The sequence below is a fragment of the Megalobrama amblycephala genome, linkage group LG12 (assembly GCF_018812025.1).
Source record: "Megalobrama amblycephala isolate DHTTF-2021 linkage group LG12, ASM1881202v1, whole genome shotgun sequence".
NCBI classification, from domain to species: Eukaryota; Metazoa; Chordata; class Actinopteri; order Cypriniformes; family Xenocyprididae; genus Megalobrama; species Megalobrama amblycephala.
In genome coordinates, this window is record NC_063055.1 from 8,091,851 (window position 1) to 8,119,688 (window position 27,838).

At 37.0% G+C, this 27,838-nt stretch overlaps 1 protein-coding gene across 6 annotated transcripts in view; it reads right to left on the reverse strand.

The window, feature by feature from the left end:
- rapgef1a (Rap guanine nucleotide exchange factor (GEF) 1a) overlaps positions 1–27,500 on the reverse strand; it is a 32,117-nt gene extending 4,617 nt beyond the window's left edge. Inside the window, exons 1-20 of one of the 6 annotated variants that reach the window (XM_048209005.1) lie at positions 27,247–27,500; positions 22,744–22,889; positions 22,447–22,625; positions 22,175–22,331; positions 21,928–22,016; positions 21,666–21,818; positions 17,935–18,055; positions 17,622–17,802; positions 17,119–17,502; positions 13,431–13,627; positions 10,026–10,190; positions 7,087–7,179; positions 5,287–5,363; positions 4,990–5,095; positions 4,344–4,419; positions 3,673–3,757; positions 3,489–3,581; positions 2,966–3,151; positions 2,787–2,871; positions 2,604–2,698 (exon numbers count right to left, since the gene is read on the reverse strand). In XM_048209005.1, the coding sequence (XP_048064962.1) occupies positions 2,604–2,698; positions 2,787–2,871; positions 2,966–3,151; positions 3,489–3,581; positions 3,673–3,757; positions 4,344–4,419; positions 4,990–5,095; positions 5,287–5,363; positions 7,087–7,179; positions 10,026–10,190; positions 13,431–13,627; positions 17,119–17,502; positions 17,622–17,802; positions 17,935–18,055; positions 21,666–21,818; positions 21,928–22,016; positions 22,175–22,331; positions 22,447–22,625; positions 22,744–22,889; positions 27,247–27,274 (2,696 nt within the window). In that variant the 5' untranslated portion in view covers positions 27,275–27,500. Of the gene's footprint in view, positions 1–2,603; positions 2,699–2,786; positions 2,872–2,965; positions 3,152–3,488; positions 3,582–3,672; positions 3,758–4,343; positions 4,420–4,989; positions 5,096–5,286; positions 5,364–7,086; positions 7,180–10,025; positions 10,191–13,430; positions 13,628–17,118; positions 17,503–17,621; positions 17,803–17,934; positions 18,056–21,665; positions 21,822–21,927; positions 22,017–22,174; positions 22,332–22,446; positions 22,626–22,743; positions 22,890–27,246 lie in introns of all 6 variants that reach the window. The other 5 variants (XM_048209004.1, XM_048209009.1, XM_048209007.1 and 2 more) reach the window with 5 other exon arrangements.
- Positions 27,501–27,838: the final 338 nt, after the last annotated feature.

Below are 27,838 nucleotides of genomic sequence, written 5' to 3' on the forward strand. Positions count from 1 at the left end.
AAAGTTTGATTTTATAAGACTAGTTTTCACTTAGGCTCAGAGGTGTCAAGTAACGAAGTACAAATACTTCGTTACCTTACTTAAGTAGAAATTTCGGGTATCTATACTTTACTGGAGTAATTATTTTTCAGACAACTTTTTACTTCTACTCCTTACATTTTCACGCAATTATCTGTACTTTCTACTCCTTACATTTTAAAAATAGCCTCGTTACTCCTATTTCATTTCAGCTTGTTTTCATTCCGGCTTGAAAAAAAAAACAACTATCCAGATAAATCGCACCATCCGGATAGAGTGAATTTGATTGTGGTTGGATGAGAATAAACATAGGCTATACCATTCTGACACCCTATTGGTTTGTACGTGATCCATCACACCTGCACATGACACAAATCACGTCACACTCCAGCAAGGACGACAGTGTTGGGGGTCGTTACTCAAAAAAGATTATTTATTAAAAGTTATTATTTCTCTACTACTGGCTCATTTAGGCTATCAAACGGCTGTTTTCTCTTCGTCCTCTGCAAATTATGCTAGGTAGTTCGGTAGAGAGACGTTTGAATAAATTAGCGTATACACTGGTTTTTAATCTTTTTTTTTTTTTTTTTTTTTTTTGAGCGCGACCCTTTTTATTTATATGACCCATAGTCATATACAACCATGTAGCTAAACATGCCTAAACGAATTAATTTAAAACGAAACTGAAGGTAAACCTGCGTTGCTCTCATGGTGTTATACCTCTCTCTTTCGGTGAAGTGGAGCAGTGCTCTTGCTGAATGGCACGGATTGCACTACGAACTATTGTACATTTTATATGTTTGTTTTTTTTAAACTGTATTTTATTTTTTATAACGAACAAGCTGCGATGTCACGTTTCCAGTGCTTTGTTGTGTGTGCGTGAGGCGCGGGCGCGATCAAACAGCTGTCTTTGCCAGGGACTTGTCTCATCGTCATGGCAACGGTTCGTGGCCAGGTTAGATTACGTCAGGCCCTGCGTTCCATTCGGAAGGGCTCATCCCTGTGCCCTAATCCCTTCAAAGGGTTTACCCTCCGGAGGGAGAGCTTCGAAGGGATGAAGGGTGTAGGGGTCAAAAATACTCCTTTTTTAGAACGCACTTCTGCGTCATCTTAACGAGACAGTCAAGGGGGATAGATAGCGCAAGCTGCGCCCTTTGTTTAACGTTAGTTTAGGCCTATATATTTATTTATTTTTGGTTTATCGCACCATAATGTATATTGTGTCTATGTATTTGAAACATTTGAATGGACTGATAAAGCTGTAAAGTATTTTTTTGAAGTACAGTGTCGTTTTGACCATAATAATGTACTAAATCTAACTCGTATAAATATTACAGTAGTAGCCTATAGAAAAATACTATACATTCATTTATAGGTAAAATCGAACTCTGAGCCTCCTGTACCCATTCTGTGATGACAAACAACTTCCCTGTGCAAAGGATCATGGGGGCCCGAAGTGTCCATCAGTTGTACCCTTCGAAATCCTTCATTCCGAAGGGCCCTTTAAAGTGGCCAGTTTTGAACACTTCGGTTTGGAACGACCCTTCAATATGGCGGCCATGATTGTTGCCGTTTGTTGGATGCTCAGACGACCAAACAAATGCAGATTAAACATGTTCAGTCTGGTAAAAACAGACTCCAACCAACGCCAACAGGGTTATCACACCTATCCAACAAACTCCAAGAGACGAGTTTGTTGGTGTTTGTCGGTGCGGTGTGAACTGAAACAGCTGAAATCTACCCGCATTTGGCGGGTTGGCGGGTGTTAATGTCAAGCCCTGATTGTTACTAAGCCTGCCCTGGGTACACCAAAACTACCCGCATTTTTCTTTCCGTTGCCCTCACAGATTCCTGCAGTTAAGCTTGGATGTACATTTACATTCCAATAAATGTTATTGATGACATTTTGAGGAGGTGGAGTGCACAATAGACCCCTGTAGCGCGGCCTAAGCTTTTGTCCTTAATGGCATTTTTTTCCTTACATTACTTTTACTTTTATACTTTAAGTAGTTTTGAAACCAGTACTTTTACACTTTTACTTGAGTAAAAAGCTTGAGTTGATACTTCAACTTCTACAGAAGTATTTTTAAACCCTAGTATCTATACTTCTACTTGAGTATTGAATGTGAATACTTTTGACACCAGTGCTTAGGCTACGTTCACACTGTCAGTTGACAACCACATTTACTTACAGGCGTGAGTCTCAAAATGTCCCGTTCGCACAGGAACTTAAGAGTAACGTCTTGAATACTGTCTGTATGAACGTGCAATGGGAGTTAAGCCTGTATTCCTTACCAATAACCATAGCGACAGTGACCAAAGTAACATCAAACGTTCATGACACAGAAAAGTCTTATCACATTTGACCCGACAAGAGTCCAATCGAGCCGTGAGTTCATCCGTCAAATCTTCATTAACTGACGGCAGCTTTTTTATTTGTGCGGAGCATTTGAGTCGCACATAGAACACAAAACTGTGTGTGAACGTAACTGGACTTAACCATATCCTGTTACTGTGTGAACGTGGCCTTTTCTTTTTTTAAACGTTGATGGTTTTATGCTATCTTGAGAATCAGAGCATCATACCAGTATGACATGTTATTGAAGTGCTCTGTAAACTGGGTCAGATTGGGGCTCTTTTCCTCGTTCTGTTCCTTTGCCCAAAGTAGCACCTCTGGGATCTGCAGATAGACATAAAAAAAAAATGTTGGAAATCTCTCAAATCTTTAAAGGTAGGAAGTGTGATGAATGACTTTAGAGAAGCTGTACCTCTATCTTATAAAACAGCTCCGCATCAAGAAGAGTCAGCTGGTCTGCGATCTCATGACTACGAAAGTCATGCAGAGTGCCGGGCCTGGAAATAAACAGTCAAAATTGATTAAATTCACTCTATCAGTAAAAAAAAAAAAAAAGAAACACTGAAGAAACATGATTTAGGCGAGCATTACCTGGCAGCCACACCTCGTGCAGCCAGCGTTTTGAGGGAATTAGTGTACTGCACGAACTTCTTCTGTTGGACTTTATCTAGGATGTTCTTGCGCAGAACCCGGGCCAGGGTGAGCTCTCCGTTACACAGCAGACTGAACACAAGCTCCATGAGCTGCTTCAAGATGTCTTCTGTCAGCTCTACAAAACTGATGACACACAAAAAAGGGTCTTTATTCAAGTAATGCTTCATGAGCAACAACAACACTTTCATAAGTCACTAGCAACTTCCACACATGAAACAGTAAATAACTTCTAGCTTATGGGGCTCAATTTATTTGGAGATGAAAGCACAACATTCGAAATGTTTATGTTTGCTGAATTTTTTGGCAGATGTTTACATTTATGTAGTTTCTTGTCACATAACTTTGGCCTACAAGTAAGTAAGTAAATAGTGTGGAGTAACTGCATCAGTGCTTTCAGATATTTATATAATGTGGTCTCTCAGTTGTGTATCTGATGTCCCACAATTGTGTTCCAGCTCACCAAAGCTCGTCCACGACGCGCACCAGCACAAAGAAGGTGTTTTTACTAGCTCGTTGTTTGATGATGTCAGAGCTGAGAGCAAATCTGGTATATGTGTTCAGAGTTAAGGGCAAAAAAGAAGTTTAGAGCATAAAAAGTTTAGGAATGCAAAGATTTAAAGATTTACCACCACCAGAAAGGATATCTATAGCGGAGCTTTTTAATGAGGTCCTCTGGGGTTAGAAATGTTCGGTACGTGGTCAAGAAAGCTTCACAGTATAAAACTCGATCTATGAAAGAGAACATAAGATACATTTATTTAATAATAATTACTGGTCAAGATTTGGGAATGTGAATTAGAGTAAATAAATAAAAATGCACTACAGAGAAAAGTGTGAAAAATTATAAAATTTAAAATAAATGTTTTCTATTTTAATATTTTTTAAAATGTAATTTATTCCTGTGATGGCAAAGCTGAGTCTTCAGTGTCACATGATCCTTCAGAAATCATTTTAATATGCTGATTTGCCGCTCAGTAAACATTTCTCATTATAATCAATGTTGAAAACAGTTGTGCTCCTTAAAAGTTTGGTGGAAACTTACTTTTTTCAAGATTACTTGATAAATAGAAAGTTCAAAAGATCAAAATCTTTTGTAACATTATAAAAGTCTTTACTGTCACTGTTGATCAATTTAAAGCGTTGTACCTAAATAAAAGGAGGTTTTTTGGGGTTTTTTTGTCTTACTGACACCAAACCTTTGAACGGTCATTAAAAAGCTACATTTTGAATCCCCTAGTTTAACACATTTGCTGTTGTATAAATAAATATTGAACAAAATAACTGACTCCCCCAGATTAGAAGGGATTATTCTTACCTTTGCGATCTGTTTCGGTGGCATGAACTAATAAAATATCGCCTGATCCAGCTCTGACATCTGGGCCGTCATCGTTCTGGGAAACACAGATTAGGATTATGCGGTTTTCAACAAGCAGGTCAAAGTTAGAGCTTTTCATGCAATCAGCTCCTAAATATAACTTTTTGGAGGGATGTGCAAAATGATATTTTCAAAATCTACTAGTCAGTGGTTCAGTGACCAGTTGGACTTTAGGACGCCCTATATAATTAGGGTCGACTGACCCCAATTAGACACATGTTGAGATGTCAGGTTGTTTCATTTCAAGGCATGTTCTTGTGTTCAAAGACTGGAACAAGATAAAGCAAGCCAGCTCATTAGAGTCATACATTTCCTGTCTTATGAGTATGAGTAGACCACTTATCTACTGAATGCTCTCTGCAGTAGATCTGACCTTGCAGCATGAACAATAGTATTTCACATGCACTTTAACGCTGGGATTCACCACAGCAGCACTGCAGAGGCTTTTAGTCATAGGCAGAGGGCAGCAGAGAGCACACTAATACTCAACTATCATTACAACCAATGTAAATCAAGATATAAACTTCTAAAACTTGGGATTTCTGTACACGTACAGTACACGCAACACCTTACACGTAAGTTTTACCTCTTGCTTTAGTGTCAAGCGAGACATTATCTCATCATGGTCCATCAGAGAGAGCTCATCCAACTCTTCTGAGGTCAACTCTGAGTCCACACACTTCTGCTTCCAGCTGTGGAGAAGATAGGTAATAAAAAAAATCCAAAACATGGAAGGCAATTGCATTTTTCTGGTGAGAGAGAAAAATGCTAATATCCCAAACATTTTAATCTTTGAAATTGTTTCAAAAGATGAACAACAAAAGAGAGAGGAGACAAGGTTTTGGGCTGAAGTATTCCTTTAAACTAAAGCAATGAATGTTACCCCTCTCTGTCGGCTGGATCTTTACTGTGCTCTGACGCCGAGTCCTGGAGTGAGTCATCAGCACCACAAGAAGAGTCCTGGGAATAACAAAAAAAATATCACTATTACTGCATCGATACAAGAACAGGGTACAAACAAAAACGTTAAAAGTCAAAGTGCTCCATCAGAACAGGACAGGTGAGTTTTACATCTTAATAAGATGTAAAATAAAGAGAAGAGCACAAGGCAATAGTTCTGCATTTCACAAAACATTCCACACAAGATTGGGGCATATTGATCACACATTAAAATATAGTGAAGTCACTATCACTCAATAACTTTATACACTACCGCTTAAAAGTTTGGGGTCAGTAAGATTTTTTTCATGTCTTATGCTCACAAAGACTACAATTATTTAAACAAAAATTCAAAAACAATAATATTGTAAAATACTATTACAATTTAAAATAATTGTTGTCTATTTGAATATATTTTAAAATATTTAATTTTTTTTAAATTTGCTGAATTTTCAGCACCATTACTCTAGTCTTCAGTGTCACATGATCCTTCAGAAATCATTCTAATATGCTGATTTGGTGCTTAAGAAACATTTCTTATTATTAATGTTAATGTTAAAACCAGTCATGCTGCTTATCTTTGATGAATGTAAAGTTTAAAAGAACAGCATTTATTTGAAACAGAAATTTTCTGAAACAATGTAAAAGTCTTTACTGTCGTTTTTGATCAACTTAATGCATCCTTGCTGAATACAAGTATTATTTTTTTTTTTTAACATTACTGACCCAAAACATTTGAAATGTAGTTTTATATATATATATATGATGTGATAATCAGGCATGAGGTTAGATCAATCATTTGTGCTAAGCTGTTGATCACAAATCATAACTGAAGAAAATAGAAAATGTACTTACATGACATTTTTTTTTATCTACAAAGATTATATATATATATATATATATATATATATATATATATATATATATGCAAACACCAAAATATTGCACTGCAATTACCTATTGTTTCACCAATTAATGATTTTTCTTTCTTTCATTTTCATTCATTAATTCATTCCCACTTTATTCAAAGAATGCTGAAAATTTGGCTTTTATAGCTTTGGTGTAATTTTTTTTTAAATGTTTACATATTCTCGATTTTTTTAGTCACGCCATAATTCCAGGCCAATGTCAAATTACATTTTGCACAAATATAATGCTGATGTGACTGTAACATTGGTACTTTAATACTTGATCTGTCAAGAGGTTTAATAAAGTACATCTTCAATTGCAGGTTTTATTTTTGAAAAGCACAAAATCATCAAATCAACAATTCCTCTTTTCAGTTCTTGAATTCTATTAGAGCAAGTTGATTTCACAACAATGTGTGCTAACAAAGTCATCTAAAAACTAAAACTCTTTTTTTTGCCAAAGTTTTGTTTTTGTCCACACTGCATGTACAATCTTGCACGGTCACAAAAATACATACTCGACATATAATATCTAGCAGGATTTTGAAACAGTGGAATTTTACTGTGGGCGGGGCCTCACAGCACAGCTTGACAGAATATGTTGTGCAACAATACTGATAGTCACAGCTGGTTAAGACAAAACTGAGCTTAACATGCAAGAGATTTCTTTTTTGTTGCTTTTGGACACTTGTGTCGGTCTCGGCAGCCAGTGTTAAGCAAAATTTACAATTAACCAGTCGCATGATGCAAAGCCAAGCACTACAGTCACAAACAGCACAAGCGCAGCATGAGGGCACCGGCATGTCGGCTGCAACCGCTGACATGCTGTTACTTACTCCATTGGAGAGAGTCACATCTCCATTGGCTTGGTTGGATGAATACAGATTGACGTATTCACCCTCCCCACCTTCATCATTAGCACTTTCGCTCTATAGGAAAACAAGAGGGAGGACAGCACAAGCATTGGCAGGCATCAGAGTAAAGGTGTGGTTGGGAGCTGATGCTCACAAGGCTGAAGAACAGCTGAAATAAACTGTCAGAGTGAGCCACTATTGCTTTGGTGGGCCTGAAATCGAAGGACACTTGGTAGCAAAGCAATGCATGACCAGTGCCTGGAAACTTGGCAAGAGGCTGTGCATTACAGTGATATTACTACATGAAGTTGAAGACATCAAATGTTCAATACAAAATCACATTTATTCATTACTACACAATAAACAATTCTACCACCAAATAATATAGTTTATTATCCTAACACAGTGTCTAAACTGGTAGCAAGCAAAATTTATCATGCAATAAAACTCTATTGCTACCATTATAATCAACATTGCTCCCTTTATTACAAGTGTATTGACGTCAGACACTTGAGTAGAGCAGCCCAGCTTCCTGTCACAACAAGCTGCACACTTCCAGTGTTGAGTCGACTAATGTAATAAGGGGAGTATATGTTTTCTCTTGGTGTTATTTGGTGCAGATTACAATTTTATTTAGTTTGTTTCCATTTAAATTCAATTTGATTCTGTTTACTTCAATTTGATTATTGTAGAAGTTGTTCATTATTATTTTTTGATACGGTGGATTTTTATGAGTGAAAATATTTTAAACGCATGCTAAAAATCATTTTACTTTAGCAATGACTTTTCTGAAGCATTCTATGTATTAAGTTTTTTTTTATTATTACTTAGTTTTCCATTATTTGTAATGCATTTTATGTATATTAATTTTATATTATTTTGTTATGATGGGTTTCATCTTTTGCATCTATTGTGGGTTTTACCTTTAATCGTACTGTATATTATATTAATTATGGTATTTTTTATCTGTTATCATGCAAAGTACTTTGTGTTTTTTTTTAATTATTATTAATATTTTTATAATTGTATTTTGTGTCATGAATGAAAACATATTGGGTAGAATTATTCTAATTGTAATAGTCATTATAACATTGTCATGATTTAAATAATAACAAATAAATTAAAATTAATAATAACCTATAATTATATTAAAATAATCATTGTATTTTGTATCATGAATTAAAACATATTGGGTAGTATTATTCTAATTGTAAGTCATTATAATATTGTCATATGATTTAAATAATAAAAAATAAATTAAATAAAATTAATAATAATAATCTATAATTATATAAAAAATAAAACATAGCATTAATAAAACAAAATAAAATTAATAAAATTAATAAAATATTAAATCTCATGACTGATCCATTGAATCATTGCCACCCCATATATACAGTCAAACCAAATATTATTCAGACATTTTTTTGATATATTTTTACTAGTGGGTGCAGGACACTATAGTTCATTTATGTAAGTGAGGATAGCAAAATAAAGTAAACTGAGACATATTATACCCAAAAATTCTTCATACAGTGGACTACCAGTAAAATTGATAAAAATTTGGAACCAAAAATGATTCAGGTTTAATCTTAACTAATCTTTACAGTTAAGTGTTAGTTAGCAACAGGGCACCAGCATGCACTAGTGTAACTATCAAAGAGACTATCACTATTTACTTGCATGAACTGTTAATCAACATGCAGTATTTATAACCTTAAAGTTTCGCAGCCCATTCCTGACCTAACCACAGGCACTACTCTTCACCACGATGGTAACACTACAAAACTTCAACATCACAGAAACACATTTAAATGCCAAAATAATAGAACATTAAACATTAACACATCATCCCCTGCATTAATCTTGTGCAAAAACACACAAAATAACTCAGTTTCAACATCTATTCTCCCTTACAAAGTCTGACGCAAAGCATGCTGGGAACTTGAAATCTGCTGCAACTCAGTTTAATATTGAATGGATTCTTTTGATAACGTCGGTAACGACGTGACATAGATGACGTCACTTTATATCGCTCAGTAAACTTAAAAACAATAATTTTAAGTATAAGGGTTTACTCAAAAATGTTGAGCTACACAAAAATAAACCTAAACTCCTCGTTCAGAAAATGTAATTGTTTTAAGTTGCATCAGTGATTTAATAGACTTTAATTGCAGCGTACTCAATCTTTATAAGTTAGTAGTACTGTTCAGGTTTACAGTGTATATTTACTAGTTACTTTTCCAATAAGAGGCATTGAAACGAGCTCCCTGTCAATCAGTAGACTTAGTCAGAGCATACAGCACAGCAGACATAACATCATAACAGGCAGCTGAGCTCAGTCACCTAACAGCAGGGAACCCGACGAGTCCCTGCGGGATGATGCGTGTTTAACCTGAGCTTTTCAGCAGGTCACAGTTGCAGGACCCCCGTGTGGTACGTGCCTTTGACTCTTCAGATCTTTAGATCACCGCCACTGAAGGCTAAAAAAATTACTGAACCCTAACGAGGCAGTGCCACCATTAATTGAGGCTGTGAACTATTCGTTGCCTACAGGCTACAGCACCTGTGATTCATGTGAGCTATTATGAACATGTTTCCTCTTGTAGCCGCAGGCACACACACCTACACAGAGTCAATAATTAGACAATCAGCAGCGCTTGCATGTTTGTGCTACTTCTCAGCAGGTGACGATGAATTGAAAAACTACAAAATCATAATTGCAGTGCTTGCAAGGCTGTGCCATAGAATTAAACCTCTACGACTGGTTCCTAAAACCTAAACTTACCTAAAACGTCAACACTATTCTTGCATTGTGGTTTCTTTAATATTATGCTTTGAAGAAGATATTAAAGGCTTTATTAGTTACAAAAAGACAAGGAAAACATGTTAGAGGCCAGCGAAAGGCATCCGCTACTCACCGTAGCGACAGGCAGGGAGCCCTGGCGGGTCAGAGAGGAGTTAGATGCGGAAAGGCTGAGAGCGGTTTCTGTCTCACCAGGCCCAGGCCCGGATGCACACTGCTGCAGCTGACATGACAGAGAGGAGGAAGAGGAGGAGGAAGGAGACGCAGAGTGTGAGGAAGCCTAAGAGGGAAGAGAAGAGTGGAGGAAGGAAGGGAAAAAAGGCCAGAGATTCATGCACAATGTAGATTTCTGAGCAGATGTGAGCTGAATGGAGAACTAGACCTTAGTCAGAGTAGGCGAAATATTAAATGTGGTGCAAATGAAATGTTTTTAAAATATGGTTTGTGAAAATGAGACAAGACCTAAGACATTAAAGCCCTATCTTTTCATCTACTCAGACTAAAAGTCTACAGTGCAGCAGGAAAGAGCAACGTTATGTGAAAGAATTGAACTGTGAAAGTGTAAAATATTGAGAGACAAAGGCTTCTACTTTTTGCCTGGTAACTGCTTGTGCTTGCTAATCAGAGTGTGGGAACAAAAACAGGAAATTACTGAGAATAAAAGCATAAATAAATGGCTAGACTTGTGCATAATATAGCTACCAACACTTAAGGTTACTTTATACCTGAGCTCAAAGCTCTAAGCAACACACCTTGGTGAATCCTTCTGCTCAGTCACATGGAATGAGAGAAAAAACAGTGGAAACCGAGTCAAATGAAATGAGGTAGATGGGTTAGTAAGACAAGAATGAGAACAAAAGCAAGAATAGCACAAAACATTAAAACAGCTGCTTTCCTTGCTTTGAAAGGCAACTTGGAAGCCGTTTCCTGTTTAAAGACATGAATATATTATATACTGTATATTATATATGTATACTGTATATGTATATATATATATATTATATATGTATTAGGGGGTATTAGCGGTGTAACGGTACTATACATCCCATGCGATACGGCCGTCACGGTTCAGTTCATGCAGTTAGACAACAAATATAGTCAGTCACAGGTGATCCACACGCCAATCCAGAAGGGGGCGCACAAGGTAATGCAATGCTGTTTGCTAACCGCCACATAAGGAAAAAGATGATCTAGATGGCTGCGTTCCACTCCACGTTTAGACAAGCACTCGCAAACTTCCCTAAGCACTTCCCCTCGGGGAATCCCTGCCGCCATTTTGAAGTGCGTTCCACTTCGTGAAGTGGACAATGGGAGTTTATATGGACAGGGAACGAGTCTACTTCATATGTACACCTCAGGCAGCTCCATATACCACAATGCAACACGATTGTGACGTCACCCCATATCAGGTATAATTTACACCACCACAAACTCTATGATATATTAATCTTTTTTTTAAATATCTAAAATAACCCAAACACACCTGTATACATATAGAATGCTGCATAAGGGAAAAAAATGTAAATAAATAATTTAACTCCATAGCAGATTCAAAGTGATCAAGGGCTTAGGACGTTCCAATTAAGCCCATTGCACGAGTTCTGCCAGTATTGCGCAGTCGTGCAACGTAAGCAGTACCGTACATCCGAGTCAACGAGACTGAGGGAAGTTAGCAAGGGAAGGGCATAAAAAAAACGAACTGGAATGCAGCCGATATGCATGTAATCTCTCAACCGGTGTTTCCACCATGGAAAGACATCAACAAAACAGCTTGAGAATAATATCTCATGTAGCACTACATTTACCTCAGGAAAGTCATTTAGTGTCCACAGCATGTTAGTTCACTAGAGAAATGAACTCTATAGGGGAGCATTTCACTAAATTTATGCACTATATTAGATTATATATTCATTATATTTACTTTACCTGTTAGTAATGTCTTAATTATTTAGTATATGTTTAAGTAAATTTGTCATGAAAACAAGTTAAGACAGTAACTGTGTAATGATTATATTTCAAAAATTAAAAAGATTTAGAAGTTAATGCAAAACCTGCCTTTTGTGCAATATACATATTTTTTAATTATTGATTATTTTATCTAAAAATAAATAGCAACTGAATCTAATAGTTGTAATAGTAATAGTACCTCAATTAACAACTCTGTTGTTAATTGAGGTACATACCGAACAGTCATGTTTGGGTACCGTTACACCCCTAATATGTGTGTATGTATATTATGTGTGTGTGTGTGTGTGTGTGTGTGTGTGTGTGTGTGTGTGTGTATAATTAAGTTAAATAAAGTTATTGTGTTCCTTTTAACTTGTTTGTTTGTTACTACTACGAGGGAAGCTGTAGGGGGAGAGTGCCTTTTTCTTTTAATATTGCTTTTGTCCATGTTTTTGTACAGTAAGGGAGTTGAGGGAAGTTTATGTTGTTTATATGCTTTTGCTTGTCCCTTCTTAGGTTAGTTAAAACTCCTACCTAAATTAGTTAGTGGACTGTTTTGTTTGTTATTTTAGGCCTTGCTCTCCCTGAGCCATTTCTCCGCATTATCCTGTTATGTCTTATTTTCTTTTTTGGTAAATAGAATACTTTCTTTGATATATATTATCTGGTGTCATCTTCTCTCTGGGACAGTGGATTGAAGTGTGTTCTCGCCTTTTCTTTTCTTCATTACTTGTTTATTTATGCTTTTTCCTTTGTTACTCCCCTCCGGACCCCTAGACAGGTAGGGGAACGTAACAATATAAACTTAATTTAAAAAAAATTGCAACAAGACAGTCATGCCCATTCTCTAACCCTTGAATTAAACAAACATTGCTGTTGCGCCTTCAAGACTTCTATGTAAATTCCATCTTTACATGTAAATTTAATACAGTGTGTCTTGCTGCCTCTGTCTCGCTCATGTTTCAAGTTTTCAGATTTTCCGCTCGGTCCTATATATATTTCATCATTTATTAGACATGAAAATGTACTATCCTTCAAAAACAGTCTCTTTGCAAAACTGCATTACTGGATCAAAAAACAAAACTAGTTTCTGTTCTGAAATGTGCCACAAAACAGACCAGGGACCTTGTTAAAAATAAACTTCAGTCGCTTGTTTCTAACGTTGGAACGTTGAAAAAGGATATGTAGAGCGGCAGGTGCTACACACAGCTAGGAATCAAGCAAGATTTAAAGGAAGTTACCACATTTGAGTTGTTCCTCTCAGGCTTTAGCTGAATAAACATCAGACATGTTCACGCAACACACAATGAGGAAATAGATGATGCTGATCGCCTAAAGCAACACTCGAACTTCACTTAGACCAACAGAGAATGAATACTGTGCCATAAGCAACTTAATACAAGTACACTCTGACACTGTGGGAAATATAATACTGCTACCATTGTGATTAATGGTGACTGTCAGTAGGAAGGAAAACATTGCATCAACATCTAGAGAGGGTGAGAATGAGACAGACAGAAAGTGTGTACAGCGTGTGTGGGCGCAGCACTGACGGCAGTGATCTAGCTCTCACCAGTTGTCTCTGTTTGGGTGGCAGTGCTGGAGGAGGGAGGGTCTCATCGCTGCTGCTGAAGGAGTCACTGAGGCCATACACTTCCTGAAAGCGCTTCCTATTGCGCTGCTCATAAATGCTTTCACTCTGTGGCGTCTGGTAGAAAACGGAAGGCAGCGGCTCAGAATAGTCCTCCATAAACTGCATGTACTTCAGAACTGCGGGTATAAAAAATAAAAAGTAAATAGGTTAAATGAACACGCAGGCCCGGCAGGTGCTAAACGCTAGCTCGTGCATTAATAGGGCAAAGGTTAGGATTCCAAGAGGCTCTGAAACTGTGAAAGGCTGAGACTGAGAGAGTGTGACACTTCACACTTTACTTCACAAGTCATTCATGGTGCGTGTTCAGCATTCTATTCTGTTTATTCTAAAATTAATTGGAATTTGGCCATATTGCAAGCATTAAGTAAATGAATACTGATGATTATCAATATTCTGATAATAAATAGAATGAATCTGTATAAAACAGTTGGCATATGCATGTATTAGCAAAATTAAGTCAAATTAAGACTCAGCATATTAGAATGATTTCTGAAGGATCATGTGACAGGAATAAATTACATTTTAAAATATATTTACATAGAAAACAGTTATTTAAAATTGATATTACTGTTTTTACTGTACTTTTGATCAAATAAATTCACCCTTGGTGAGCATAAGAGACTTCTTTCAGAACTTTAATAAATCTTACTGACCCCAAACTTTTGACATATAATAAAATATATTTTTATTTTTAGTATTTGATTAATAGTAATATTACTATACTAATGCTACTTTAATATTAATTTATTTTTACATCTATTTATTTATATTTGTATTGATCAAATATGTATATCATTTTTGTTTTTAGAACAAAAAGCAATATTTTTTAATACATAGTAGGTGCATGTCCTAGATGGAATATGACAATTACCAAAAGGCTTAAACACAAATTCACTGTAATTCAAATAAATTTTAAAAGGGAAAAACAGCTCAGCATCCTTTCTGTGGCCTCACATAAACTCTTCTGTAAAGTCACATGGTTCATGTGCGGATTATGACATGATTCAAAAACCCCTCCCCTCCAAACAAGAGTCTTTTAGCAAGAGCTCATTTCCTGCCGGCTTGGGTGAGGCCTTGAACTGTATTCAGCTAGAGATTTCTCCAACAAAGGCATTATTCCATCTGACCTCACACTAAAGGTGACATCACTGTTTCCCAACCCCTACCCAACACTGAGGGGCTTTACAGAGAAAAACTAGTGAAAAACGGGCTTTGCCATACTGCGTCATACATTGCACACATTACACAAGGAATTAGTGAACTGTGAAAACAGCTTAGTCTGAAGACAAACAGAAAAGCCAGGGCTCAAACTACTTGTTTGGTCGTAGTACTTGAAAATGCTCGGCATGAAAAGAAATTTCACTTCATTTTCTAAATCTATGTTACTTGTCTTAATGTGAACGATTCAACTGTGCATTTGGTTAATCTTTTCTATCTTTTATTGACCTAATAATTTCTTTCTGGTGACGCATGTAGGACTTCACCAATCAATTTGTTATAAACCCGCCCCTTTCTTACAACTGACTGCAAGCTTGCATTCATATCCGCCTCCATCCAATCAATAACTGATAGATAGGACCAAGACCCCGCCCTACATTTTTTTTTCAATAATCTGTTTCACTTGGATGTACAGTGGGTACGGAAAGTATTCAGACCCCCTTAAATTTTTCACTCTTTGTTATATTGCAGCCATTTGCTAAAATCATTTAAGTTCATTTTTTTCCTCATTAATGTACACACAGCACCCCATATTGACAGAAAAACACAGAATTGTTGACATTTTTTGCAGATTTATTAAAAAAGAAAAACTGAAATATCACATGGTCCTAAGTATTCAGACCCTTTGCTGTGACACTCATATATTTAACTCAGGTGCTGTCCATTTCTTCTGATCATCCTTGAGATGGTTCTACACCTTCATTTGAGTCCAGCTGTGTTTGATTATACTGATTGGACTTGATTAGGAAAGCCACACACCTGTCTATATAAGACCTTACAGCTCACAGTGCATGTCAGAGCAAATGAGAATCATGAGGTCAAAGGAACTGCCTGAAGAGCAAGGCACAGATCTGGCCAAGGTTACAAAAAAATTTCTGCTGCACTTAAGGTTCCTAAGAGCACAGTGGCCTCCATAATCCTTAAATGGAAGACATTTGGGATGACCAGAACCCTTCCTAGAGCTGGCCGTCCGGCCAAACTGAGCTATCTGGGGAGAAGAGCCTTGGTGAGAGAGGTAAAGAAGAACCCAAAGATCACTGTGTCTGAGCTCCAGAGATGCAGTCGGGAGATGGGAGAAAGTTGTAGAAAGTCAACCATCACTGCAGCCCTCCACCAGTCGGGGCTTTATGGCAGAGTGGCCCGACGGAAGCAGAAAGCAGACAATGACCCTAAGCACACAGCTAAAATAACGAAGGAGTGGCTTCACAACAACTCCATGACTGTTCTTGAATGGCCCAGCCAGAGCCCTGACTTAAACCCAATTGAGCATCTCTGGAGAGACCTAAAAATGGCTGTCCACCAACGTTTACCATCCAACCTGACAGAACTGGAGAGGATCTGCAAGGAGGAATGGCAGAGGATCCCCAAATCCAGGTGTGAAAAACTTGTTGCATCTTTCCCAAAAAGACTGGCTGTATTAGATCAAAAGGGTGCTTCTACTAAATACTGAGGACCATGTGATATTTCATTTTTTCTTTTTTAATAAATCTGCAAAAATGTCAACAATTCTGTGTTTTTCTGTCAATATGGGGTGCTGTGTGTACATTAATGAGGAAAAAAAATTAACTTAAATGATTTTAGCAAATGGCTGCAATATAACAAAGTGAAAAATTTAAAGGGGGTCTGAATATTTTCCGTACCCACTGTACATCACAACACATAAGAAAATATCTATTGTGACTGAAATTCAAATATTCAAATTCAATTCAAATATTTTTTCATTTACAATATTTACATTACTTTTTTTCTCAAAATTGCGAGATATAAACTGACAGTTGCGATTTATAAAGTCAAAATTTTGAAATATAAACACAATTGCGAGTTCTAAAGTCCAATTCTGAGAAAAAGTCAATTCACAATTCTAAAATTTATATCTAAATTTATATTTATATCTAAATCTGGCAAATTCTGAGAAAAAAGTCAGAATTGTGAGACATAAACTTGCAATTGCATAAAAAAAGTCAGAATTTCAAGTTTATACCTTGTAATTCCAAAATTTTTTAGTATTGCGAGTTTCTGTCTCACAATTCGGACTTTGTAACTCGCAATTGCAAGTTTATATCTCACAATTCTGAGGAAAAAAAAGTCAGAATTGAGAGATATAAACTACAATTAAGAACATGTACACAAGCCTTTCTATTTTTTTTTAAATTTATATATTTTTTTTTATGTTTTTGAATTTGTTTTGAACAGGACAGTATAGAGAATTGACAGGAAGCGAAATGCGAGTGTAGAAGGGGACGTAATTGGTAAAAGACCACAATCCCGGACACATCTACGCTACATGTCAAGAGCACTTCCACAAAGCTATCGGTTCCGACTAGACAAGTCTTTCTAACCCAGTAATTTTCTACCCTCCAAACAACACATTTGAATTCCTCATACTCACTATGCCGACTCTTCTTCTCCGGCAGGGGTGGAGGGCTCTGAGGGATCTGTGTGTTCTCAGCAGGGCCGAAGTTTCCCATGAATACTCCAGGGCTTGAGGGTGGCATCGAAGGGAAGAGGGGGAAGGGTGGGGTCTGCATGTCTTCATCTGGAACGTTGTCATATTGAGAGTACAGTCGTTCCACCGGAGGCTGAGGGGTTCGCCGTTCCTTCTTCGGGAGAGCGGGTGGTATCGACTGAAACTGAACAGGGGAAGAGGATGATTCGTGGTGAGACTCAGGGAGAGGGCTCAGACAACCCCCCGTGTGTGCAGAAGGGATCTGATCGATGCTAGACAGGTCCTGATGCAGGAAGTCATAGTCGGGGTCGTAGCTCTCTGCCGTGTCTGGGTAAACAAGGGGACAAGATAAAACACCATCAATATATTTAAACCACTCTTGAGGTGTGTAGCCAGACAAGCTACTGTTTCAAAGTAGCTTCCCCAATAATTATTTAAACACTCACCTAGAGTCTCACAGCTGGTGTTACGAGAGCACTGTCCACTGTCCTGCTCCAAAGAGGACAGCTGTTCATCTGACTTGCTCAATATCCCGATGCTGCCACATGGGGACAGTCGTGGCGATTCCCCTCCATAGGACTGACTACCTCCTGAAAAACGCCTTTGTAAGGCATCTGCCTCATACTCCTTTAGGTGAAATTAAGAACAGTTAACCTCAAGATACAATTTTGGGGGAAAAGACTTCGAGACACAACACTTTCATTTAAGGCCCACATGAGGAGCATAAGTAGGAGTGCCAAGGGAGCACCAAAATCTCACCTGTCGACAGATACCAATAGGAAGACTTGATCCACTTGTGGTACGACTCATCGGCGCAACCACAGCAATCCTTGTGGGTGACGGTGCCGACTGGCGCTTCTTTGGGGGGAGAGCCGGTGGACTGCAAAGGGAGAGTTTGGTGTTTAGCCAATGCTAGTGTCAAACGGATAAACTAGATTAATAATAAAAGTCTCAAACAAGCTGTCAATCAAGAAACCTACAGACACATTCTGGGTTATGAAAGTCTGCAACCAATCCCAAGTGTCCAGGAACATTTTTGCAAAGTGAAAGTGGAATCCAGCTCTGGAACCACAAACCACAACTTTATAAATCAGTCAGTCTGGTTAGTTGCTCTGTCGCCCAAAACAGCTGCTAACAGTGAAGAAGAGTGACTAGCAGAAGAACTGACTCATAGTGAATGTAGAGTACGTCTGGCTGACATTTACAAATACAGATTATCTTCTGAATAACCAGTCTTAACATGCCAGGTCAGACAGAAGTATTAAATCGTTTCACCAGACGAGAGGCTTGCAAGGGGATTTAATATGATTCTTGCCATGAAGGGAAACTATAAAACACCTGGAAGATCTGTCGTAGTCCTAACATGGTCATTTATTTTAACAGTCTGACTGATGTAAACCAACACAGGGCTGCTGGTAAAGGGATGAGACTCATTTTCGGCTGGGAGCCGGGTGACTGTTGGCCATGAAAGCATCTACATGCCATTTCAGTGAGCTAACTGTGCTTCACAGTGCTTCTGGGATATTAGGGATGCAAAGATGACTGAAAACAACGAATTTCATTATTAACCAGGTCATTGCACTATGCATAGACAACTTCATCAGAGACGTTGCTTGCAGTCATAAAAGAATAAGGTTTCATTTGTTAATATTAGTTAACTACATTAGATAACAGAAACTTACAATGAACAATACTTATACAGCATTTATTAATGTTTGTCTACATAATATCAAAATTCCAGTAGTCAATAAAAAATAATTGATACCAATTTCAATACCACAGTAATGCTACTAATATGCAAGTGAACACAAATTTAATTAAAGTTAAGTTATTAAACATTAAAATAAATGTTATCAAATTAAATCAATGGCATGGTATTGCTTCTAGATTTTCCATTAATTATTCAAATGAACCATAAATAGCAGAGAGTAGCCATTTTCTTTGCGGTCTTATTAATAATAACTAACAGTGCAAACATTCTGCTAAACATCTGCTTTTGTGTTCCATGGCAAAAAGAAGGTAATAAAGGTTTGGAATGACATTAGGATTAGTAAATGATGACAGAATTTTCAATTTTGTGTGAATTAACCCCAAGTTGACTTTAAATTAGAGACAAAAACACCAGCCTGCTCAGTGAAAAGACCAGTTGGTAGGCTAAACTTGGCATCCAAATAATCTCCAACAAAAAGCTCATATATCGGAGACACAGACTTGTTGGAAGGCTGGAAACCTGCCAAAAACATGGAAATGCCAGCAAATAATTCAGAGTACAAAGCGAACTCTCTTTAATGCCAGCAGCACAACTTAATCCCCTACTGTCTAGACTTGGTATCAGAATATCCCTTCTTGCACTCTCTCTTTCTTGTCTCTTTCAGTCTACAGAGTAGAGCTGACACTGTTTCTCAGAAAACAGCCCATATGTCAATGACTCTCTGCTAGAGGAAGCCGGGGCTTTACTGCTGCACCCTACAAAGACCTGAATTCTCAAGAATACCACTATTTATATCGCTCTTTCACACCTTTTCTTTTAGGCTTCCCGCAAACCGTGATGGGTCTGTGCAATCATCTGTAGCTAAACCTAGCACTTAAAACATACACGACATGCTGTTAACCACATCACCTGTGATATCTAGATGTTTACTGCATGTAATCCAGATAAGATGGCACGTTAAGATAACACAGCCCACTTCACGTTTCTTCTTATAAACTGCACGCTTGTGCAGTACCACCTTTTATACCATCACACTCATGTTTGGTTTCACTCCATGAAGCTTGTGAACTAAATAAACAGCAATTTCTATGATAGACCACACAATAGGGCCTGACATTGTCTCTTGTATTTTCCATTCATTTTCAACAGGGTTCGCAATTTTTCAATCCTACAATTTGGGAACTCTTATTACACTTTAAACCCCTGATGTGTTATTTTGTATTATTCTAATGATATATTTTAAATACATTTTAACCAAATCAATTAAAGGCAAAAACTAAAATTAAATAGATTTTTTTTTAAATAAGTAAAACATTAAACCACTTTTTTGTGTGTCCTCAAAGTGTGCCCATAAATAAGTGTCAGAGGGATATAATAAAATATAATATAATATAATATTTTTGCCATTTTTGCTTACATTAAATACAGTAATTTGAGTACATAAAAAATAACCCATGCAGGAATTTGATTGAATTTTTTGTCACTTACTATCAAACTTTTGGCATTTGGCCTGTAACGTATAGCCAACGACCTATGTTTCCAAATTTTCTATGGTGATTTCATCTCAATCGGACTAACGGTTCAAAGATATTTGCAAACGTTGTTTTAACGCTAAATCGCAACGTTGTACAAACCATAAAGTGAAACTTAGCATGTTAGGTATTGCTGGACTGGATTCAGGAATCTAAAGGAGATGACGCTCATGAAAACAAGTCAACCACAAAAGTTATGAGCATGTGAATATTTGTTTTCACCACTAGGTGGCACTGTCTCCAATTGACTCAGGCTCCTTCAGGGCATCGTGTTAATGACCCATACCAAGTTTCGCAATGATACGCTAATGCGTTCAAAAAAATACACAATTTTGCTACAAAATGCAAAATGGCCGATATGGTAAAATTGGATATCATTCAACTCGTCATCCTGCCCTGAACCTAACCAGACCAGTTTTATAATTTTTGGCCAAACCGTTCAGAAGTTACAAGCAAAATATAGCCATTTTTGCTATCTCTGGAAGAGTAGGTGGCACTGTGCTGAAACGCAGCATGTAACCTCAGGTCATGCTTGTGATGTCAGAATACGATAAAGCGTTGTGGAGATATAGCCTCGCGTCCAATTTGGCATGCTCTTTTTTGAATTTATTTGCATGTTATTCGAGAATGGTTGGGTTAACTTTTTGCCGGCATAGTCTGAACTGATCTGACTTAAATGAAAATTGGAGCAACTGTCTAGGAGGAGTTTAGAACGTTTTATTTTTGGTGGGAAAATTTGGCGCGAAAAGTTTCATGACAGAAAATGATGTCATATGGTGCAATCGAAGTGTACTGAGCCAAGAAATCAGAAGAAGAAATATTTTTTTTCTAACCCTTATGGTTCAAAATTTATTAGCGTAAACATGAGTGAAACTTTGGACAAGTGGTGGCGCTAGAGAGTTTGATCTAGAGACACCAAATTTGCTAAAGTTAATGATGGGACTGTCCTCTATCAGTGTGCCAAATTTCCCACAAGTGGTTCTATGGGCTGCCATAGACTCCCAGAACGGAAGAATAATAATAAGAACGCCAACGGATACAATAGGTGCCATTGCACTTTCGGTGCTTAGCCCCTAATTAATAATAATAACATATTCAATACTTTTAACAACACAACTGACACACAAGAATTGTGTCTTTGTTGCTTATAAAATTAACCAACATGTACCGTATTTGTAGATAGTGCCGAACACATAGCTGAACAGATTTCTTAGGCCACAAAGATGAAGTTTTGAAAAAGTTCTTACCAATGTTCAGGCACTTTGAGTCCAGGTAAAGGGGGTTTAGGAGGGGCCACCTCCTCATCAGGGACATCATTTGGGGTCTCTGTTGCCTCGGCTGGGGTAGGGGTATTATTCAAGACAGTTTCCTTTGATTCAGTGATGGAGGGCTCTGGAACACTGCTATAATAAAGTGGTAAAAATGAATTACATATTTCAACACCAGCCACTTCACTTTTAAAAAATGTCATAAGGCTTAGTATTCTTTTATGAAAAGCTCCTCATTTACCATTTTGGACTGGAGACAGGAGGCAGGGTTTTGACGGGTGTCGTAGGGGAGGGGTGCTCCTGCTTCTCAGTTGCGACTTTAACCAGCTCCTACAGGAAACCACAGGCAAAGTCTTCTTTACACACAATACTATTAACTAAGTACAAAACCCTTGGCTAAATACAGCTGAAATATGGGTGGAGAATAGATTGAGACGTCAACAGACTGCAAAACAAGCCCTGACAGAGTTCTATTGAAACATTAATACCTTCACACCATCCAGCACTGCTTTGATCACATTGGTGACAGTCGTAACTATTTCTTTATCTTCTAAATTCACCCCTTCCAGCATCACTTGGTCCGACCAGCGAATGAGGTTTGCAAGACTTTGATAGAGTCGACTGAGACAGGAGGACACTCTTGAACTGCAGACAAATGGAGGAGGAAGTAAAATAATTATTAATATGCATGACTGTAGAAAGCACGTTTTTTATAGCTGAATAATGAACTAATACTCTCAAGATGCTTAAAACATTTTACCTGCTCATTGTCTTGCCATCAAGTTGTACCAAGCCCATGATGGCTTCCAAAACCTTGCTAGCAGAACCAGGAAGCATTTCCAAGACCTTCTTGTCCACCACCATCTTGTCAATAATAGTCTTGAAATACCGCAATGCGCTGACCACTTCTTTCTCATGCTCCTCTAATCGACTTAGACTCTAAATGTGGCAAAGAATGTCGGCCAAACCATCAATGTGCTTATTTGCTTTCAGACCACCCTTGTTTATGTAGTTAACATCCAGAAATACTATGACAATAGTAACTTTTATTTCGTACCTTGGTCACAGTCTTTTCTGGGGACTTCACGGGTTGTTCTGGTGGTGGTTTGGACTTTTTGTTTGATGGCGTCCTCTTGATTTTTGGAGAATGGAATTTGTCCTTTAATTTCATCGTAAAGGATGTCAAGTGGGAACGCTGGGATTCTGAAGGTACAAATAAAAACACACATTATTATAGGGAAAATTAACTCCAAAAATGCATTTCCTCATGGTTGTTAAAATGTAAACTATTTAATACATAATTATTGTTTCACACCATTACCATAATATAAAGTGACTCATTTCACATTACATGATGTTTTTTTTTTAATTTCAGGTTTAGTTTTAGTCATTTTAGTACTTCAACTTCAACTTGTCTTATTTTATTTTAGTTAGATGCCAAGGAAGTAATTCTACTATTCGTTTATGTTTTTCAATATTTATATTTTATTTTAGGTTTATTTCAATTCACAAAAACAATTTTTTTAAAGTTTTAGTTTTAGCAGCTTTCAGGTTCAATGCGCTATGAGATGTTAACCATATTCTGTATCTTGGGAATATATGCGAGAGGAGACTCTGTCCTTTGTGTACAGTGAAATCTTCTCCAACTACCAAATGAATTGGTCACAGTGGGACTTACCGCTCTCTTGGAGCAAGTCACTCTAGAACGAATTCTGGTGATGACACTATTGTGCAGGGCACAAAACCATTTAGGGGCAATTTATCCTCACACACATTAGATGAATGAAGAAGCGCCCCGGGTTTGCGAGGGCGCTCTGTGAAGTTTCAAACCATACGACACCGATTCTTTTTATCAAAGCCAGAAAGAGACTGACAAGTGAGTTTAATGGAGTTTAGTCCGGATTTTCGACTCATGTGGATACTAGCTTTGAGTGTGAGTAGATTAGCTCCTAAGTATTTAGGAGGCATAAAGAAGAGAACCACATAGATAGATAGCTCAAAGATAGAAGCTTTTCTTTCTTGTGATGATGCATTTCCTATTGGGTCATTCCGTGTCAACTCAAACAGAAGCCCCTGGCTAAAAAATTATGATTTTGATCTTTCTTTATTTCTGGTGAAAGAAATACATAAATGATTAAGAGAGCCAAAATATTAAATGTCATGAATGTATATTTACTGAGTAATTCACGGTTTTGTAGAGGGGGGTCAAAATGACAATTTTCACATGAGTCTGGAGCCAAATTACAGGGTGGTAAAATTCAACAAATTGAACATGGAGCCGAATTGAGATCCCCATATCTATGGGATTTAACCATACAGGGCCTTGAAAATAAAGATTCCAAAAGAAAAGTTTATTAAGAATGAGAATCTAGAAGGATATTGAGATATCTTTAATACTTTTAGAGTTACAGGCATGCAAACTTTGGAAAAATAATATTTATGGCACTCAGACAGGTATGTTCTATGCAACTGTGTTGATAGAAATAAAACGAGATACATTTCTAGTTTCAACATTATTTGCTGTTCAAATATTCCTCTTTAAAAGAAAAAATTATCAGATGTATGCAAAGTGACCCACATTTGGTTTCTGAGATTGAACCATATAGGGCCTTTAAAATGAATATACCACAATAAAAGTTTGTTAAGAACCAGAATCTAAAAGGATATTAAGATATCTTTAATACTTCTTGAGTTACAGGCATGCAAACTTGGGGCAAAAAACACAAAGAGCTTTTTCCCATTTTTGAACTGTCACCGTTGTCATAAAATGCAACAAACATTGATAAAGTAAACAGATTTAACTAATAGACATACCAATCTCTGTGTAAAAATAAAATAATGATGCTGTCATCTTTTTAAAGTCATTTTACCCCCCTGTAATTTGGCTCCAATCTCATGTGAAAACTGTCATTTTGACCCCGCTCAACAAAATAGGGGATTACTCAGTCAAAACACATTCATGAGATTTAACATTTTAGCTTTCATCACTATTTATGTTTGTCTTTCTTCAGAAAAAGACATTAACAAAATCAAAATTTGAGCTGGGGAAGTTTCTGAAATGTGGTTGATTTGACACAGAATGACCCTATTGAAAAGTTGGGGCAGGATCAAACAGTTTGCCAATAGGCAAACTGATAGGCTTCAGTTTACATCTCAGCAATATACTAATTACTATCTCTAGTCAGAAGCAGCTGGTTTGAGCGAGAAAGACATTCACATTCTTTACACAATCCAAAATTTGGAACTGGGTGAGTCATCAAAAATATTTTAGAACAAAAAGATGGTAAATTAACATTTAAATTTGTTACTGGTAATCTGACCTCTTACAGCCAAAAACAAAAAGAGACAACGGTAGGAAAAGAATCTGATATGGTTACTGAAAGATAGTTAATGAGTTTAAAAATATGCAGGACTGGAATTACCCAGAACGATGATAGTCTTAACTGTCTTATCTCACAGTAACTGATGTGACTGCTAATCTAAACATGATAAATTGTCCATGAGAGCCAACTTGCTGAATGACTGTCTAAGAAAATGCAAACCAATGTGCTTGTGCCTTCAGAGGATGTGATCTTTCCATCTGCTTCTTGATCCTCATGTAGTGAGAAGTGCCGTCTACTAATTCATATCCTCTTTTTTTTGCATATCCTCTTCCGAAACAGACAAAATAGTTGACCACAACCTCTGAACAGACCGTTTTTCTCTTTCACACACTTAAGAACCATCCTCAAACTCTGGCCACATCTTAACCTGAAGTTTCCACCACCAAGATGAACGACTACCAAACACAGAGTCTGGGTTTAAAATATCAATGCATTAAGCTTCATTACAGTAAACAATGTTTCTGGTAATTGAAAACTTGTTTTTAGGCCGGTTGAATTTGAAATGCAATTTTTGCATTGATTTCGAATGATCCTTTGGGATTTATTTTACAAAGCAATCACTCTCAATCAAACAGATTTATGCAAAGTTGCATTTCACAACAGTTCTATATTTAAATCATATAAGAAAACAAAAAGCACAAAGAAAGATGAAGATGAAAATATTGTCATGACCTGAAAAAACTTGAATGGCACAAAGAAACTTCCCCTTTCAGTTTCTGATTCTTTTGTTGCTAAAATACTGAGAAAAAAAAAAAAAAAAAGCAAACAGCTCAACCAGCTAAAACTACAGTTCAAGAGATACGTCTGAAAACCAGAAGACATTGGCTAACATCCTCCTACGCAAACCAGACTCTACATTAGTGGGCCATTTAGAGATGAACAACTGAACTTCTGACAAGAAGAGCACCACTTACCCACAAGTGATTCAAATTTCTCTGAACCCTCATAGAAAGGAAGTGACAATGTTGGCAACCTCACATGGTAGTTAGTTAACAGGCATATTGCCTTATTCACAAAAACATTCAGTCACTGAATGCAGCAGAGTAAAATATTAGACTTGCGTTTAACAGCACAGTTTATGCACCAATATCTAATCTAGCCTAACATGAATAAAGCGATTCAAATCTTTCCGAACCAACTTATTAAGGAAATGACAATGGATGCAACCCATATAAGTAAATTGCAATTATTATCCCCCATGCACAAAAACATAAACACATAAATAACATGCAAACAACAGGTAAATGCACTGGAATTATGTATCTATTTCAATATATCTCAGTGCATATTGTGCATTACATGTATATAACACAACATTCAAATATGTGTATTTATCTATCCTACATAACAGCTCAGAGTGAACTGTTAACCCATAGTAAATGAGTCAAACTTCTCTAAAACTTCTGAGAAAGGAAGTGACAGTGTCTGTTACCTGTCAGTGTAAATTAGAGGTATTCATCAAAACAGTCACACAGAAAAAGAGAGTAAAACTCCTCAAGTTAAAAGGGAAGAATCTCATAAGCAGAGGGAATATCGCTCTATCTAGCTGTGTGAATATATATATAAACTGTCTGTGTCTATCTATCAGGATGTCATTCGTGCCAGAGGCTCGTATAAACAAAGGAGCACTTATTCAACATACATGAGAAATTTGGTCAGATAAAACGTTCAGATTTTCCTTTTAATAATAATCACTATATTTAAATACACAGAATAGTCTATTACAACCATTATAACACACCAAAACACTGCCAGAAATGGCCAGACAGCAGCACAAAAACAACAGTAACACAAACTCTATGTAGATAACCAATGCTACATAACACAAACTACATATAAATAAACAGCAAATGGGAGAAAACATTATGAAAACGAGAAGTCTGATAGCTAGCTTAAGACAACAACAGCGCTAAGTAGCTCCGTCCCCACCCAAATACAGCTGTCTGAGACGAACTCATGTAGACATTTATATCATATCCTCTTATAAATGTATTTAATGACCTGAATATATCATATAGGGCATTTATATGACGCATTTGGCTATTAAAAATAAAATAAACATAAGATGCTCTGATCCTGTCAGTGGCCTTGAACCCTCGTCTGACGCTAATGCTAACGCGGCTAACTGAAGTTCATCTTCACATTATTAATAAATATAAACAAATGTAAACACTCACCTTGCTTACTGTCTATTTTTCCAGACATTTTGGTGACAGTAAGTGAGTTGGTCAAGATCAACAATCGAAAGATGTTCGTTTCTCGCCGTTATTCCAGCATCTTAACGAGACAGACCGGTCGGTGTGGTCCTGGTCTGTGTATGTGTGTTTGGCTCTGCCTCCTCCATCCACACACACACACGCACGCACGCACGCACGCACACACACACACACACACACACACACTCTCTCTTTCTCTCTCTCTCAGCTCAGACACTCACACACAGACAGGCCAGCAGTAGATGATGATGGTACTGTAAGTGAAAGTGTGTGATTTCTGCAGTAATGTCGCCCCCATATGGCGAGAATTAAACATTTGCTTGCAGCATTGTAAGCAAAAGTGGAAAGTATTATATTATATTATATTATATTATATTATATTATATTATATTATATTATATTATATTATATATATTATATTATATTATATTATATTATATTATATTATATTAATTCTGAGGGAATTATTATAATATAGTATAATTATGTAAAAATATAAACGACTATATTTAATGTAAGCAAAAGTGGTAAAGTATTACATTACATTACATTA